At 39.5% G+C, this 18,258-nt stretch overlaps 3 protein-coding genes across 21 annotated transcripts in view; all 3 read right to left on the bottom strand.

Moving 5' to 3' along the window:
• Positions 1-18,258, bottom strand: part of LOC142397747 (protocadherin alpha-C2-like) — a 192,766-nt gene that overhangs the window by 67,513 nt on the left and 106,995 nt on the right. The window contains exon 1 of one of the 19 annotated variants that reach the window (XM_075481352.1): positions 7,760-10,315. The exons of 16 other annotated variants lie outside the window; for them this stretch is intronic. In XM_075481352.1, the coding sequence (XP_075337467.1) occupies positions 7,760-10,138 (2,379 nt within the window). In that variant the 5' untranslated portion in view covers positions 10,139-10,315. Of the gene's footprint in view, positions 1-690; positions 3,349-4,072; positions 6,569-7,759; positions 10,316-18,258 lie in introns of those variants that run through there. 2 more of the 19 variants (XM_075481355.1, XM_075481353.1) reach the window with 2 other exon arrangements.
• On the bottom strand, positions 10,759-13,764 carry LOC142397304 (protocadherin alpha-8-like). The gene has a single exon (XM_075480649.1). The coding sequence runs from the start codon at positions 13,516-13,518 to the stop codon at positions 11,119-11,121; it is 2,400 nt and encodes a 799-aa protein (XP_075336764.1). The 5' UTR covers positions 13,519-13,764; the 3' UTR covers positions 10,759-11,118.
• LOC142398099 (protocadherin alpha-8-like) lies at positions 14,679-17,203 on the bottom strand. The gene has a single exon (XM_075482080.1). It carries the CDS (start codon positions 17,079-17,081, stop codon positions 14,679-14,681), a length of 2,403 nt encoding a protein of 800 aa, XP_075338195.1. The 5' UTR covers positions 17,082-17,203.

The raw sequence follows: 18,258 nt of genomic DNA, 5'->3' as shown, positions 1-18,258 counted from the left end.
CAAAGCACTTGAGGCATGGAGCTAACGAATCATTGATACAAGTTATTACAATGCGATTCAAGCAAAACAGTAAAAGGTATCAGGTATTTAAATCAGTTTAGTATTCATCAGCAAGATAAGTTGTCTTCCATCTTTGGAAACCAACTTTACATGGTTGTTTGTAAAATTGACTTAAGCCTTATTTTTTTAAAAACAATTTGACTAGTTTATACATGCTGAACTTAAATCCGGAGATTTAATTTACAATGCACAAAAGCAAGTTTTGTGCATTGTAACAGAAGCAAGTAGCAGATGATATATTTGTCTATAAGAAATCGATTTGTATCTAATTGACTGTATCCACAAATAGGAAAAAAGAAAGATGTTGTAATATTTTCTGAATTAAAACCACACACGAATATATATGTGACCTGATCCCTGAGTCACAGTGACCCAAATGTCAAAATTGAGATTTTGACATTTGGGTCACTGTGACTCATTTTGCCAGAGCGGGTCACATATTGTTGTTTTACGGATGTGAAGTGAGATTAAGTGTTTGTTTGAGAAATGGAAAGTATACCGAAACAGGAAGACTTTGACTAGCAAAAAATAAAGACTGGCAACGTATCTTGTTAAATACAAACAAGCACACCCAAAAAACAATTGCATATATGAGTTGGTACATCTCAACAAACCAAATTATCTTCTTACCTTTTCTTGATTAGGTAAAGTCTGAGTTCTGGTAAAAGTGTCTCCTCCGTTAATACTGATCAGTTCTCCATCTACAGGTGGAAACGGTGCGGGGAAAACCACTACGTCACTCTTCAGTGTGTCTGAGCTGAAACACACGTCATACTGCTGAGTAGCTTTAGAGTAAGACCAGCTCCCGTCAGGGTGGGTGGTGATCATCGGGGGGCTGTACCTGCTGAAATCGCCGTCTGTCCTGTGGCATCTGACAGCTATTAAACTGATGAGACTCAGCAGAAAGATCACTGACACCGACACGATGGCGATCAGCAGATACAGGTTCAGATCAGAGAAGCTGTCCTCCTTTATAGGAACATGTCTGAACTGAGTCTGGATGTCAGCTGTGCTTTCAACCACCACCACATCAACAGACACAGTAGCTGACAGAGAAGGTTCTCCGTTATCAGAAACCAGCACCACCAAGGGGTGAGTTTTCAGGTCATTGTCGCTCATTCTCCTCTTAGTTCTGATTTCCCCGGTGCTGGTTCCGATCCTGAACAGGTTGTTTCCTTTGGGCTCAGACAGGTGGTAAGAAAGCAGCGCATTGTATCCAGAGTCTGCGTCCACAGCCCTGATCTTTGCCACAAAGTATCCCGCTTCAGCAGAGTAGGGGATGCTCTCACTGTTAACGGAGCCGTGCTCAGAATAAGGAGCTAGAATCGTGGGACTGTTGTCGTTCTCATCCAGAATAAAAACGTTAACGGTCACGTTGCTGCTGAGCGGAGGAACACCAGAGTCTGTGGCCTGAACTTTAAACTGAAACGTTTTTAGCTCCTCAAAGTTAAAAGACTGCAGACTGACTATTTCTCCAGTCTCTGAGTTGATGTTTACCATTGTAGGGAGTGGACAAGATTTACTGTTATCATGTAAAAATGAATAGCTCACGTGACCATTTCTATCGCTGTCTGCATCAACTGCTGCCACTGTTTTTATAACAGTTCCTATTGGACTGTTTTCTTTCATGAATACATTGATTGTGTCTTCTGTGAAATGAGGTTTGTTATCATTGACATCAGAGACTTGCACATGGATGATGCTCGTGCTGGACAGAGGTGGACTGCCCTCATCTGTTGCAGTGATGCTTATATTGTATTTAAGCGCACTCTCTCGATCAAGAGGACCGTCCACAACCAACGAATAGTAATTTTTATAATTAGATTCTAATTCAAAGGGGACATCATTTGAGATTGTACAGCTCACCATCCCATTTTTACCTCCATCTTTATCAAACACTGAAACAAGAGCAATAGCTGTGCCAATGGACGCATCCTCTTTCACAGTGTTTAACAGCGATGTAACTGTAATTTCAGGTGCATTGTCATTTACATCTAAAACTTCAATCAACAGTTTTGCATGTGAGGTAAGAGGAGAGGAAGCTCCATCACTGGCTTGTACTCTAATCTCAAAAGCATTGTTCTCTTCAAAATCAATTTTATTTTTGTTTGTTACAGTTCCTGTTTTTTGGTCAATGGTGAAAATGTCACTGTGTTTTCCCTGGTCTATTTCAATAAAAGAATATGATATTTGTCCGTTTTGGCCTGCATCTAGGTCAGTGGCATTGAGGGTTATTATCGGTGTTCCAATCTTGACATTCTCATGCACTTTAGTTTTATACAGTGCTTGAGAAAATATGGGGGGATTGTCATTGCTGTCTAACACATTAATTGTAATAGTCATACTGCCTGATTTAGCAGATGTTCCTCCATCAACTGCGGTTAGTGTAAGCATAATTACAGACTCCTTTTCCCTGTCTAAGACCTTTCGAAGCACCAGTTCGGGAGTTAGACTCTCTCCTTTATGTGTTTCCAGAGAAAACTGTTCATTTTGACTAAGCTTGTAGGTATTTATTGAATTTCTTCCTACGTCTGCATCTCGAGCTCGTTTAAGTAGAAATTTTGCTCCCTTCGCTGTGCTCTCTGTAATGTTAATTGTCTGGGAGTTGCTGAGAAATAACGGGGAGTTATCGTTCACATCCAAGATAACAATTTCAATACGATACAGTTTTAAAGGGTTATTTATAACAGCTTCTACAGTAAGTGAACATTTTGGTTCATCACTGCAAAGCTCTTCTCGGTCTATTCTCTCATGAACGAAGATAACACCAGTCTTTAGGTTTACCTCGAAATATTTTTTCTTTGATCCAGCAACGATCTGAAACATGCGCGGCTCCAAATCCTGAACATTAATGTTTAAGTCTTTTGCGATATTTCCGACGATAGTTCCGATATTTGCTTCCTCTGAAACGGAGTAAGTAAGCTGCCCACAGACCGTTTCCCGATAACAATCCAGCAGCAGAAATAAAAAATATATCCACACAACGCTCGTCCTTTCCGGCAAAGGCATAGTGATAAACGAAGAAAAGGCCTTCGAGGAAAAATCACGACAATATGTTACAGCAAGATGTGATGAAGATTAGTGAATGATTATTCCAGATTTATATCTCGGAGTATTTGCAACCAAACAGACAACCGTTCTCCGTCGTACTACCTCTCTTTGTTAGAAAGCACAGATGCCTCTGCTGAATCTGGGAGGAGCCCAGTGCCTCGAAACAGAAGGTGCAAATGCGATGGTCTACAGTGTCCTCATGTGGATATTTTCAAGAAATAACACATGCTTCGTCATCCACAATGCAAATTAACTAATAAACTGTACTTTGTAAGTTTTACTTGAAATAAAGAGGCTACAAATTACAACGTCAGAAATTGAGGATCTGTCCATGTGTTAATATTATTTCAACTTTGAATAAGGGTGTACATTATATTACTTGATTATCCTAAAGAATAGCTCTTATTTGAACCCCCAAGAAAAAAAAACCCCTCATACATAAATATGGATCCCGTGAATATAGGATTTTCTTTTAGCAAATGAAAAAGGTAACTATAGCGGTTATATATGAAATTTGTAAAGGGTTATTTGAAAAATGAAAAATAAAAAAGTTTACCATATTTTGACTGTTGTTAAATGTTTTCATAAGCACTGCTTACTTATATGCAGCGTTGTTATGGGTAAAGAAAAAAAATGGTCCTAAGTTGAGTTCAAAACCACGGAGAGCGACTCACACATGTGGTTAAGTAGTGACGAAATTAGATCAGACATAGACAAACAAAATACACAAAAAGGTTAAGGTATATAATATTGGCCAATTTACTCTGTATACCGGAATACTTATAATTCATATTATTTATGTAAAAAGGGGAGTTGACATAAATACCTCGCCAAAAACTCTTGACAGCTGCAAAACTAAAATGAGTTTTGCAAAGAACACAAATTAAACTACATCATCGCATAAATACTTCACAGTATGAAATATGCCGGAAAGGAGTAATTAATTCAACTGCCACCTTACCTTTTCTTTATTTGGTAAAGTCTGAGTCCTGGTAAAAGTGTCTCCTCCGTTAATACTGATCAGTTCTCCATCTCCAGGTGGAAACGGTGCGGGGAAAACCACTACGTCACTCTTCAGTGTGTCTGAGCTGAAACACACGTCATACTGCTGAGTAGCTTTAGAGTAAGACCAGCTCCCGTCAGGGTGGGTGGTGATCATTGGGGCGCTGTACCTGCTGAAACTGCCGTCTGTCCTGTGGCATCTGACAGCTATTAAACTGATGAGACTCAACAGAAAGATCACTGACACCGACACGATGGCGATCAGCAGATACAAGTTCAGATCAGAGAAGCTGTCCTCCTTTATAGGAACATGTCTGAACTGAGTCTGGATGTCAGCTGTGCTTTCAACCACCACCACATCAACAGACACAGTAGCTGACAGAGAAGGTTCTCCGTTATCAGAAACCAGCACCACCAAGGAGTGAGTTTTCAGGTCATTGTCGCTCATTCTCCTCTTAGTCCTGATTTCCCCGGTGCTGGTTCCGATCCTGAACAGGTTGTTTCCTTTGGGCTCAGACAGGTGGTAAGAAAGCAGCGCATTGTATCCAGAGTCTGCGTCCACAGCCCTGATCTTTGCCACAAAGTATCCCGCTTCAGCAGAGTAGGGGATGCTCTCACTGTTAATGGAGTCGTGCTCAGAATAAGGAGCTAGAATCGTGGGACTGTTGTCGTTCTCATCCAGAATAAAAACATTGACGGTCATGTTGCTACTGAGTGGCGGAACACCAGAGTCAGTGGCCTGAACTTTAAACTGAAACGTTTTCAACTCCTCATAGTTAAAAGACTGCAGGCTGACTATATCTCCAGTCTCTGAGTTGATGTTTACCATTGTAGAGAGTGGAAGCGAATTACTCTTACTTTCGGCAATTGAATAGCTCACGTGGGCATTCTGAGCAATATCTATATCAAGCGCAGATAACGTTTTTAAAACAGCTCCAACTGGACTGTTTTCTTTTAAATAAACACTGAGCATGCTGTCTGAAAAGCGAGGACAGTTGTCATTGACATCGGAAATGTAAACAGTAAAATCTCTTGTGCTCCTGAGAGCAGGGATTCCTTCATCTGTAGCTGTGATAGTGACATTATAATATGAGTCACTCTCTCTATCTAGCTGCCCATCTATGACCAACGAGTAATAATTTTTATAGTTTGTTTCCAATTTAAACGGACTGCCATTGCTAACGTCACAGTTAACTATTCCATTTTTACCTCCATCTCGATCCACCACTGACACAAGTGCAATTGCTGTGCCTAATTTTGCATCCTCCTGTACTGTAGTAATGAGCGTAGTTACAGATATCTCAGGGGCATTGTCATTTATATCCAGCACTTCTATTAGTATCTTGCACTGTGATGTCATTTGAGGAGAGCCTTTGTCACTGGCCTGCACGCGGATTTCAAAAGCGGGGTGCTGTTCAAAGTCAATGTTTCCTTTAACTGTCAATAATCCTGTTTGTTCATCAACTTGAAATATTTTCAAAACATGATCTTGATCTTGGCTGCTAAGTGAATATGAAACCTCTCCGTTTGGTCCTTTATCATTGTCTGTCGCCGTTACTTCTATTACTGAAGACCCAAGTGGTACATTTTCAGTAACGCTTGTTTTATAAAGTGGTTTGGAAAATATCGGAACATTGTCATTATTGTCCAAAACACTGATTATTAACTGCGATGTTCCGGTTTTTGGAGGTGTTCCGCCATCTACAGCAGTCAATGTGAGTCTAATTACAGCCTGTTTTTCTCGGTCTAAAGGTTTCTGAAGGACCAGTTCAGCAGACACTCTTTCTCCTCTGTTCACTGCTAAGGAAAAATGATCATTTGAACTTAGCTTGTAGGTACTGATATCATTTATTTCTACATCGGCATCATAGGCTGATAACACAAGAAATTTAGTCCCAGGTAACGTGATTTCGGCTATTTCTATATTTTGCGAATTAGTACTGAAAACTGGATAATTGTCATTAACATCTAGAATATTTATGTCCAAACGATAAAGCTTTAATGGAGCATTTATCACAGCCTCAACGCTAATTGTACATTTCGTTGCCTTTGCACAGAGCTCCTCTCTGTCTATTCTATCACTGACGAAGAGAACTCCCGTCTTTAGATTTACCTCAAAATGTTTTTTCTTTGATCCTGTAACAATTTGGAACGTGCGAGCTTCCAGCTCATGTATACCCAGGTTTAGATCCTTGGCTATGTTTCCCACAGAGGTCCCTGGATTCACTTCCTCTGATATAGAGTAGGAGAGCTGCCCGGAGACCGCTTCCCAGTAACAATCCAACAGCACAAATAACACGAATGCCAACACATTATTTCTATGAAGTGATGACATAATCCAGTCCGATGTGAAACCCGCATATAAGATCCAGTGGATATCCAGTATCTACGGAGGCTACGCTCCCTTTTCTTCAAAATTGTACACGGTGTGGCTCATGTCCCAGCTTTCTCTCTAAGCTTCTGCATCTCTTTGTGTCAGAGCTCAATACAACATCACGTTTTCAATCGGGGATGGGCCTGTTCACGTTTGCCATGATGTTATTGTCTACAGTGCTCTCTTATGGACTTCTCTTGTAATTACAATACAAACGAGAGAAACACCAGAAAGACACAAACGCTCTGTGACTAAAACATAAAATAAAACCATTCAAAACAGAAACAGCATTAGAAAATATCAGTTTGATTTATAAGCAAAGTATTTAAAATTGGAAAATAATCTGGTGATGTTTGACAAACATACTTCACAATGGTAATTTTTCTGTTATTGACTAACATGTTTAAAAGTCTGACTGAAGCGTACCAACATAAGTAAGGGGTCCATTATATTTCACCCTTCAATATGACTTACAAACATAAACTCTTACAAATATATTGAAATGATAGGCCTTTAAATTAAACTAAAAATATCACTGTGAAAAGAGAACATCCCACACAATAATTGGAAAGTTACTTGAAAATGACTCTCACGTGTCTGCAAAAGAACGGCAAGAAGACGCGAACATCTAACACTACAAATCAGTCTGTGTACAGAAAAACAAATCTTTGCTATGATCAAAATAAACAAACACGAAAACTAACTGATCTTGTTTTACACATTTGTAACAAAGTGGTTAACTTTGTAGTAATCTACGAACTATTATCAACTAAAAAAGGACAGAATAAAATGTAAAGAAACATCACCGAATTCTGCATGCCGTTGGTTAAGTAGCACCTTGGACAGCTACTATTACATTCAATAGGAGATATTTGGGTTTAGAGGTTAGGTAGTGCTCAAACATTGAAAGCAGAAAAAAAAATCACTCGAAGAAGAAACGTTTAAAAAAATATTGTTTCTAAAAACTCCTGAAAAAAGAAGAATAAATACAGTATTATTGAACAGTAAAAGTGTTCAGTGTTGCTCAAACTCGGATGTTTTGGTCTAGTTTTCAAGGGTGTTATAAATATGTTGTGAGTTGTCAGTAGTCAAAAGAAGGCAGACTGCAACAACACAGCAAACAAACAAACAAATACAACAGCTTGTTCATAAATTTAACTTAACTTGTTTTGAAGAAATGCTTGAAGTGGCATCAACTTCCCCGTCAGTTATCATCTCACAATGAATAACCAGCAAAAATTAAACGCGTATATGAAACGTACCGACCCTTACCTTTTCTTTATTAGGTAAAGTCTGAGTTCTGGTAAAAGTATCTCCTCCGTTTATACTGATCAGTTCTCCATCTACAGGTGGAAACGGTGCGGGGAAAACCACTACGTCACTCTTCAGTGTGTCTGAGCTGAAACACACGTCATACTGCTGAGTAGCTTTGGAGTAAGACCAGCTCCCGTCAGGGTGGGTGGTGATCATAGGGGCGCTGTACCTGCTGAAACTGCCGTCTGTCCTGTGGCATCTGACAGCTATTAAACTGATGAGACTCAGCAGAAAGATCACTGACACCGACACGATGGCAATCAGCAGATACAGGTTCAGATCAGAGAAGCTGTCCTCCTTTATAGGAACATGTCTGAACTGAGTCTGGATGTCAGCTGTGCTTTCAACCACCACCACATCAACAGACACAGTAGCTGACAGAGAAGGTTCTCCGTTATCAGAAACCAGCACCACCAAGGGGTGAGTTTTCAGGTCATTGTCGCTCATTCTCCTCTTAGTTCTGATTTCCCCGGTGCTGGTTCCGATCCTGAACAGGTTGTTTCCTTTGGGCTCAGACAGGTGGTAAGAAAGCAGCGCATTGTATCCAGAGTCTGCGTCCACAGACCTGATCTTTGCCACAAAGTATCCCGCTTCAGCAGAGTAGGGGATGCTCTCACTGTTAACGGAGCCGTGCTCAGAATAAGGAGCTAGAATCGTGGGACTGTTGTCATTCTCATCCAGAATAAAAACGTTGACGGTCACGTTGCTGCTGAGCGGAGGAACACCAGTGTCTGTGGCCTGAACTTTGAACTGAAACGTTTTTAACTCCTCAAAGTTAAAAGACTGCAGACTGACTATTTCTCCAGTCTCTGAGTTGATGTTTATCATTGTAGAGAGTGGAAGCGATTTACTGTCATCTTGTAAAAATGAATAGCTCACGTGACTATTTTTATCGCTGTCTGCATCAACTGCTGACACTGTTTTTATAACAGTTCCTATTGGACTGTTTTCTTTCGTGAAGACATTGATTGTGTCTTCTGAGAAACGAGGTTTGTTATCATTTACATCAGAGACGTGTACATGAATGATGCTCGTGCAGGACAGAGGTGGACTGCCCTCATCTGTTGCAGTGATGCTTATATTGTATTGAGGTGCACTCTCTCGGTCAAGAGGACCGTCCACAACCAACGAATAGTAATTTTTATAATTCGATTCTAATTTGAAGGGGACATCATTGGTGATTTTACAGTTCACCATCCCATTTTTACCTCCATCTCTATCAAACACTGAAACAAGAGCAATGGCTGTGCCAATGGACGCATCCTCTTTCACAGTCTTCAACAGCGACGTAACTGTAATTTCAGGTGCATTGTCATTAACATCTAAAACTTCAATGAGTAGTTTTGCATGTGAAGTCATTGGTGAGAGAGCTCCATCACTGGCCTGAACTCTAATCTCAAAAGCATTGTTCTCTTCAAAGTCAATATTCTTTTTATTTGTTACAGTTCCAGTTTTTCCATCTATATCAAACACATCACTGTGTTTCCCCTGGTCTATATCAATAAAAGAATATGATATTTGTCCGTTCTGACTTGCATCGAGATCAGTAGCATTCAGGGTTATTATTTGTGTTCCAATCTTAACGTTCTCAAATACACTTGCTTTATACAGTGATTGGCTAAAAACAGGAGGATTGTCGTTAATATCTAACACATTGACTGTAATTGTCATACTTCCTGATTTAACTGGTGTACCTCCATCAATTGCCGTCAATGTGAGTTGAATCACAGGCTGTTTTTCTCTATCTAAAACTTTCTGAAGGACCAATTCGGCAGTTACACTCTCTCCTTTATGTATAGCCAGAGAAAAGTGTTCATTTGGACTAAGCTTGTAGGTATTTATTGAATTTCTTCCTACGTCTGCATCTCGAGCTCGTTTTAGTAGAAATTTTGCTCCCGTCGCTGTGCTCTCTGTAATGTTAATTGTCTGTGAGTTGCTGAGAAATAACGGGGAGTTATCGTTCACATCCAAGATAACAATTTCAATACGATACAGTTTTAAAGGGTTATTTATAACAGCTTCTACAGTAAGTGAACATTTGGGTTCCTCACTGCAAAGCTCTTCTCGGTCTATTCTCTCATGAACGAAGATAACACCAGTCTTTAGGTTTGCCTCGAAATATTTTTTCTTTGATCCAGCAACGATCTGAAACATGCGCGGCTCCAAATCCTGAACATTGATGTCCAAGTCTTTTGCCATATTTCCGACAACAGTCCCGATATTTGCTTCCTCTGAAACGGAGTAAGTAAGCTGCCCACAGACTGTTCCCCGATAACAATCCAGCAGCAGAAAGGAAAAATATATCCACACAACGCTCGTCCTTTCCAGCCAAGGCATAGTGATAAACCAAGAAAAGGCTTACGAGGAAAAATCACAACAATACGTTGTAGCAAGATGTGATGAAGATCAGCGAATGATTATTCCAGATTTATATCTCGGAGTATTTGCAACCAAACAGACAACCGTTCTCCGTCGTCCGACCTCTCTTTGTCACAAAGCAAAGACGCATCATCTGCTGAATCTGGGAGGAGCCCAGAGCCACGAAACAGAAGGTCCAAATGCGATGGTCTACAGTGTCCTCATGTGGCCTTTTTTAAGAGTAACTCATGCCTCGTCATTAATAATAATAATAATATAAACTAATAAACTGTAAATTGTAAGTGTTACTTGAAATGAAGAGACTACAAATTACGACGCCAGAAATTGAGAACATGCCTATAGGCCTATGTGAATATTCGTTCAACTTTAGAATTTACATTCTATTACTGGAATATCCTAAAGAATAACTCTTATTTGAAGAAAAAAAGAGACAAAAAGCTCATACATAAATAGGAGTCCCGTAAATATAGGAGGATTTTTTAGCAAATGAAAAAGGTATCTATAGAGGTTATATATGACATTTTTAGAGGATTAACTAAAGAATAAAAAATAAAAAGATTTACCATATTTTGACCGTTCTTAAATGTTTTCATAAACACTGCTTACTTAAATGCAGCTTTGTTATGGTTAAAGAAAACAAAAAATGGTCTTGAAGTTGAGTTCAGAACCACGGAGAGCGACTCACACATGCTCATAAGTAGTGACGAAATTGGACCAGACAAAGAAAAACAGGTTATGGCATAAAATATTTGGCAAATTACTCTGTATCCCGGAATAGTTATAATTAATATTACTTCAGTCAAAGGGGGAGTTGACATAAACACCTCACCAAAATCTCTTGTAAGCTGCAAAACTAAAATGATTTTTGCATTGAACACAAATTAAAATACATCATTGAATAAATACTTCAAAATATGAAGTATGCCGGGAAGGAATGATCAATTCAACTGCCTCCTTACCTTTTCTTTATTAGGTAAAGTCTGGGTTCTGGTAAAAGTGTCTCCTCCGTTAATACTGATCAGTTCTCCATCTACAGGTGGAAACGGTGCGGGGAAAACCACTACGTCACTCTTCAGTGTGTCTGAGCTGAAACACACGTCATACTGCTGAGTAGCTTTAGAGTAAGACCAGCTCCCGTCAGGGTGGGTGGTGATCATTGGGGCGCTGTACCTGCTGAAACTGCCGTCTGTCCTGTGGCATCTGACAGCTATTAAACTGATGAGACTCAGCAGAAAGATCACTGACACCGACACAATGGCGATCAGCAGATACAGGTTCAGATCAGAGAAGCTGTCCTCCTTTATAGGGACATGTCTGAACTGAGTCTGGATGTCAGCTGTGCTTTCAACCACCACCACATCAACAGACACAGTAGCTGACAGAGAAGGTTCTCCGTTATCAGAAACCAGCACCACCAAGGGGTGAGTTTTCAGGTCATTGTCGCTCATTCTCCTCTTAGTCCTGATTTCCCCGGTGCTGGTTCCGATCCTGAACAGGTTGTTTCCTTTGGGCTCAGACAGGTGGTAAGAAAGCAGCGCATTGTATCCAGAGTCTGCGTCCACAGCCCTGATCTTTGCCACAAAGTATCCCGCTTCAGCAGAGTAGGGGATGCTCTCACTGTTAACGGAGCCGTGCTCAGAATAAGGAGTTAGAATCGTGGGACTGTTGTCATTCTCATCCAGAATAAAAACGTTGACGGTCACGTTGCTGCTGAGCGGAGGAACACCAGAGTCTGTGGCCTGAACTTTAAACTGAAACGTTTTTAACTCCTCAAAGTTAAAAGACTGCAGACTGACTATATCTCCAGTCTCTGAGTTGATGTTTATCATTGTAGAGAGTGGAAGCGATTTACTGTCATCTTGTAAAAATGAATAGCTCACGTGACCATTTCTATCGCTGTCTGCATCAACTGCTGACACTGTTTTTATAACAGTTCCTATTGGACTGTTTTCCTTCATGAAGACATTGATTGTGTCTTCTGAGAAACGAGGTTTGTTATCATTTACATCAGAGACGTGTACATGAATGATGCTCGTGCTGGACAGAGGTGGACTGCCCTCATCTGTTGCAGTGATGCTTATATCGTATTGAGGCGCACTCTCTCGGTCAAGAGGACCGTCCACAACCAACGAATAGTAATTTTTATAATTCGATTCTAATTTGAAGGGGACATCATTGGAGATTTTACAGCTCACCATCCCATTTTTACCTCCATCTTTATCAAACACTGAAACAAGAGCAATAGCTGTGCCAATGGACGCATCCTCTTTCACAGTGTTTAACAGAGATGTAACTGTAATTTCAGGTGGATTGTCATTAACATCTAAAACTTCAATCAACAGTTTTGCATGTGAAGTCATTGGTGAGAGAGCTCCATCAGTGGCCTGAACTCTAATCTCAAAAGCATTGTTCTCTTCAAAGTCAATATTCTTCGTATTTGTTACAGTTCCTGTTTTTTCATCTATAGCAAAAACATCTGTTTGTTTCCCTCGACCCACTTCACCGAATGAATATTTCACCTGTCCATTGGGGCCTTCGTCTGAATCAGAAGCATTTAATGTTATTATGGATGTGCCCAACTTAACATTCTCATGCACTCTGGCTTTATAAAGCGTTTGAGTGAATACAGGAGCATTGTCATTTATGTCTAACACATTTACTATTATAGCCATAGTGCCAGATTTAGCAAGTGTTCCTCCATCAATAGCAGTCAGTGTGAGTCGAATCACAGATTGTTTTTCTCTATCTAAAGCCTTTCGAAGCACTAGTTCGGGAGTTAGACTGTCACCTTTGTGTGTTTCGAGAGAGAAGTATTCATTTTGACTAAGCTTGTAAGCATTTACTGTATTTTTTCCAACGTCTGTGTCGTGGGCCTGGTGCAGTGGAATTTTTTTCCCTGCTGATGTATTTTCGCTAATGTTGATCATCTGAGACATGCTAAGAAAAATTGGGGAATTATCATTTACATCTAAAATGATAATTTCAATACGGTACAGTTTCAGTGGATTATTAATAACAGCTTCTACAGTAAGTGAACATTTTGGTTCACCAGCGCAGAGTTCCTCTCGATCTATTCTTTCATTCACGTAGAGGACGCCAGTCTTCAGATTTACCTCGAAATATTTCCTCTTTGATCCAGCAACGACCTGAAACATACGGGATTCCAGGTCTTGGATGTTGATGTTCAGATCTTTGGCGATATTCCCGACAACAGTCCCCAGATTCACCTCTTCTGAGACGGAGTATGACAGCTGTCCCAAAACCGTTTCCCAACAACAATCCAGCAGAATAATGAAAAGATAAATCCACAAAGAGCTCGATCTGCCCAAAAGATGCATAATTCCATACGCTAAATTTGTTCCGTAGCGTCACAAAATAGGAGGTCTTTTCTAGAAACAGAAGTGAGATATGTCCTTTGCCATCCAAAAATCGCCCTCACGTTCTTTTCTTTCACCCTCTCCGTCTCTTTGTTTAAACCATACGAGAAACATCATCATCCTCTGAATCTGGGAGGAGCCCGCAAACATCATAAAGGAAGTTCAGATGTGATGGTCTACATTGTCCCCGCGTGGACACTTGCAAGAACTACAGTCATAATCACACATACAAATAATGTTTACATGTATCTACCTTAAAGTAGGCCTATCTTCCCTGATCCTTAAGAAATATGTTGTCTTCGCGAGTCTTCATGTCATGCAACAATTTTGATCAATTTTTTTCTCCCAGCAAATCATATTTTTCTTTAAATTATCAGAGAATGAAAGGAAACAATAACTGCTTTAATAGTTAAACATTTTTTAAATCCTAATACACATTTGACACATAGCCTTATGAAGATATATTCCGATTTGTAAAAGTAGGTCTTGTTTTCTTCTGTTTTAAGTGGACCATATATTGACAAACCTCTGTTCAAGATTATAGATATATTCATTTTGAACAGGAAAAACAAAAACCTCAATTCTTAATCCATGAACATATAACAGCTCGATATCATATCACTTCTGATAAATTTTAGGATTTCTGTTCGAATGTCCTATATATACATGTTTGCTGAACGACTGAATTGCTACAACCTTTAAAGGATTTTTGAATCTTTTCACAATCTGCATCTTTCTGAACATATTGTAACCATGTGGATATATATATATATATATATATATATATATATATATATATATATATATTATTTTCATTATAGGATTAAAGATTGTAACAAATACTGTACAATATCAAGTTCAGGATTGCAACAGAATCTTTTAAAAACGTGCGATCAGAACGGAAGACAGTGACTCAAATCTGCAGATGCATTTGGATTCACATCGGACAGTCATACAAACCATCAAGAAATGAATTAATGCATAAAATGCAGCAGGCAACAGTTAAGATCACCTGAACCCACATAAGTGAGCTCGGATATGAATTTCCTTTTAACTATAACAGAAAGCCCACCAAAAAGAAATCAATACACTGTATCATATAGTTCTCAGGGTGTTAACTTTCAGTCATGTATGACCGCTCTTACCTTTTCTTTATTTGGTAAAGTCTGAGTTCTGGTAAAAGTGTCTCCTCCGTTAATACTGATCAGTTCTCCATCTACAGGTGGAAACGGTGCGGGGAAAACCACTACGTCACTCTTCAGTGTGTCTGAGCTGAAACACACGTCATACTGCTGAGTAGCTTTAGAGTAAGACCAGCTCCCATCGGGGTGGGTGGTGATCATTGGGGCGCTGTACCTGCTGAAACTGCCGTCTGTCCTGTGACATCTGACAGCTATTAAACTGATGAGACTCAGCAGAAAGATCACTGACACCGACACGATGGCGATCAGCAGATACAGGTTCAGATCAGAGAAGCTGTCCTCCTTTATAGGGACATGTCTGAACTGAGTCTGGATGTCAGCTGTGCTTTCAACCACCACCACATCAACAGACACAGTAGCTGACAGAGAAGGTTCTCCGTTATCAGAAACCAGCACCACCAAGGGGTGAGTTTTCAGGTCATTGTCGCTCATTCTCCTCTTAGTCCTGATTTCCCCGGTGCTGGTTCCGATCCTAAACAGGTTGTTTCCTTTGGGCTCAGACAGGTGGTAAGAAAGCAGCGCATTGTATCCAGAGTCTGCGTCCACAGCCCTGATCTTTGCCACGAAGTATCCCGCTTCAGCAGAGTAGGGGATGCTCTCACTGTTAACGGAGCCGTGCTCAGAATAAGGAGCTAGAATCGTGGGACTGTTGTCGTTCTCATCGAGAATAAAAACGTTGATGGTCACGTTGCTGCTGAGCGGAGGAACACCAGAGTCTGTGGCCTGAACTTTAAACTGAAACGTTTTGAACTCCTCATAGTTAAAAGACTGCAGAGTGACTATTTCTCCTGTCTCTGAGTTGATGTTTACCATTGTAGAGAGTGGAAGCGATTTACTGTTATCATGTAAGAATGAATACCTCACGTGACCATTTCTATCGCTATCTGTATCAACTGCTGACACTATTTTTACAACAGTTTGTATTGGACTGTTTTCTTTCATGAAGACATTGATTGTGTCTTCTGTGAAATGAGGTTTGTTATCATTTATATCAGAGACGTGTACATGAATGATGCTCGTGCTGGACAGAGGTGGACTGCCCTCATCTGTTGCAGTGATGCTTATATTGTATTGAGGCGCACTCTCTCGGTCAAGAGGACCGTCCACAATCAACGAATAGTAATTTTTATAATTAGATTCTAATTTGAAGGGGACATCATTGGTGATTTTACAGCTCACCATCCCATTTTTACCTCCATCTTTATCAAACACCGAAACAAGAGCAATAGCTGTGCCAATGGACGCATCCTCTTTCACAGTGTTTAACAGAGATGTAACTGTAATTTCAGGTGCATTGTCATTTACATCTAAAACTTCAATCAACAGTTTTGCATTCGAAGTCATCGGGAAAACTGCTCCATCACTGGCCTGTACTCTAATCTCAAAAGCATTGTTCTTTTCGAAATCTATATTCTTCGTATTTGTTACAGTTCCTGTTTTTTCATCTACATCAAATATATCAGTTTTTTTCCCTCGACCCACTTCACTGAATGAATATGTTATCTCTCCATTTTTACCAGCATCTAAGTCATTAGCATATAAAGTTATTATTGATGTACCTATCCTAACATTTTCATACACACTGGCTTTGTATAGAGTTTGATTGAAGACCGGAGCGTTGTCATTAATGTCAAGCACGTTTACGGTTATAGACATAGTGCCAGATTTAGCAGGTGTTCCTCCATCTATTGCAGTCAGTGTGAGTTGAATCACAGGTTTCTTTTCTCTGTCTAAAACCTTCTGAAGCACCAATTCGGGAGTTACACTTTCTCCTTTATTCGTTTCCAGAGAGAAATGCTCATTCTGACTAAGGCTATAGGTGTTTACAGTATTTTTGCCAACGTCTGCATCTTGAGCTGGATGCAGTGGAAATGTTGTCCCTACTGCTGTGTTTTCAGTAATGTTCAGTACCTGTGACTTGCTGAGAAATAAAGGGGAATTATCATTTACATCTAAAATGATAATTTCAATACGGTACAGTTTCAGTGGATTATTAATTACAGCTTCTGCAGTAAGTGAACATTTTGGTTCACTACCACAGAGTTCCTCTCGATCTATTCTTTCATTCACGTAGAGCACACCAGTCTTTAGATTTACCTCGAAATATTTCCTCTTTGATCCATCAACGATCTGGAACATGCGCGATTCCAAATCTTGGACATTTAGGTTCAGGTCTTTGGCGATATTTCCGACAACAGTCCCCAGATTCACCTCTTCTGAGACGGAGTAAGAGACCTGTGCTAAAACCGTTTCCCAATGATAATCCAGCAGCACGATGACCACACATATCCACACAGAGCTCAATCTGCTCGGTAATTTCATAATTCCATACACAATTCACATGAACAACTTCCTTCGATAAAGTAACACGATAAAGGATTAAAGCTTTTTGAGAAATAAAGGACGTAGATTTAAACTCCAACACAAAAATCAGCTCCACGTCGTTCTCTTTCACCTTCTCAGTCTCTTTGTTATAAACGACTGAGAAACATCATCCTCTGAATATGGGAGGAGTCCTTCGACACAACAGAAAATGTGATGGTCTACAATGTCCCCATGTGGACATTTGTAACAACTGCACTGAATATTAAAAACATCGTGCAAGGTTCACCAAAGAAATATTCCTTAAAAATTTAATCCAGATTTAAAAGTAAAAGTTTATAATTACAACCTCATAACACTCAACCAATAGTTTATTGTTCTTTTAAAAAACATTTTTCTATTTCAGTTCTTAGTCTTGCAGTTAAAAAAAAGTGGAAACAATAAACAGTACACACAGTATCATATGAAGATTTAATTTATCTTTTTATTCCCTTTAGACTAAATGTAATTGTTTTCTATATTTTCTAATCAGGACACATATAAACAAAATTTCTGTTCTTTGCCGTGGAACTTCGAAGCGGTAAATTTGGTCTGATTTCGGCCTGTATGAACAAATTTCAATTATTTAATCACTTACATATGCACACATGTGGCACTTTACCATTTTGGGATGGCCCTAAATAAAAACTCCATTACACACTGTATCATTTTAACATTGGGCAGTCACAAAGTATTCCAGTTTTCCTAAACCTGCCTGTTTTTAAATCTTCCTCTTTCGGAAGTTAGTTTATGAAATTAAAAAAAATAACTGAAAGTTCACATTAACTCTGTTTTGACAAAACTTGATAAGTTAACAAAATATATCTTATATGGTAAAATCATGACCATAGGATTTCAAGAAAGAAATATAGAAACTTCTAATCAGCACCATGGACAGTGACCTGATCATTCAATCAGCATGACTGCCATGAGAAATATGTAAAACAACTGAAACCAATTAAAAAATAGATACATTAGTAACAGTTTACATTAACCTGACCCATTTTTCTTGATACTCCAGCTGACGAGACTGGTTTAAATCTGTTTTATCTGTTTGAAAGCTCTGCAAAATTAGACAAACACATGTGCCATATTTCTTCTCAAATCCCCAGTATACTGTATACAGTGCCAATAATAA

This window comes from Odontesthes bonariensis, chromosome 13, assembly GCF_027942865.1.
Source record: "Odontesthes bonariensis isolate fOdoBon6 chromosome 13, fOdoBon6.hap1, whole genome shotgun sequence".
Classification (NCBI taxonomy): Eukaryota; Metazoa; Chordata; class Actinopteri; order Atheriniformes; family Atherinopsidae; genus Odontesthes; species Odontesthes bonariensis.
The sequence above is the reverse complement of the archived record's forward strand: the minus strand, read 5'-3'. Positions and strand labels throughout refer to the sequence as shown.

Bases quoted from the DNA above. Each gene is read 5' to 3' on its own strand.
- LOC142398099 (XM_075482080.1), bottom strand. From the start codon at position 17,081: ATGAAATTACCGAGCAGATTGAGCTCTGTGTGGATATGTGTGGTCATC.
- LOC142397304 (XM_075480649.1), bottom strand. From the start codon at position 13,518: ATGCATCTTTTGGGCAGATCGAGCTCTTTGTGGATTTATCTTTTCATT.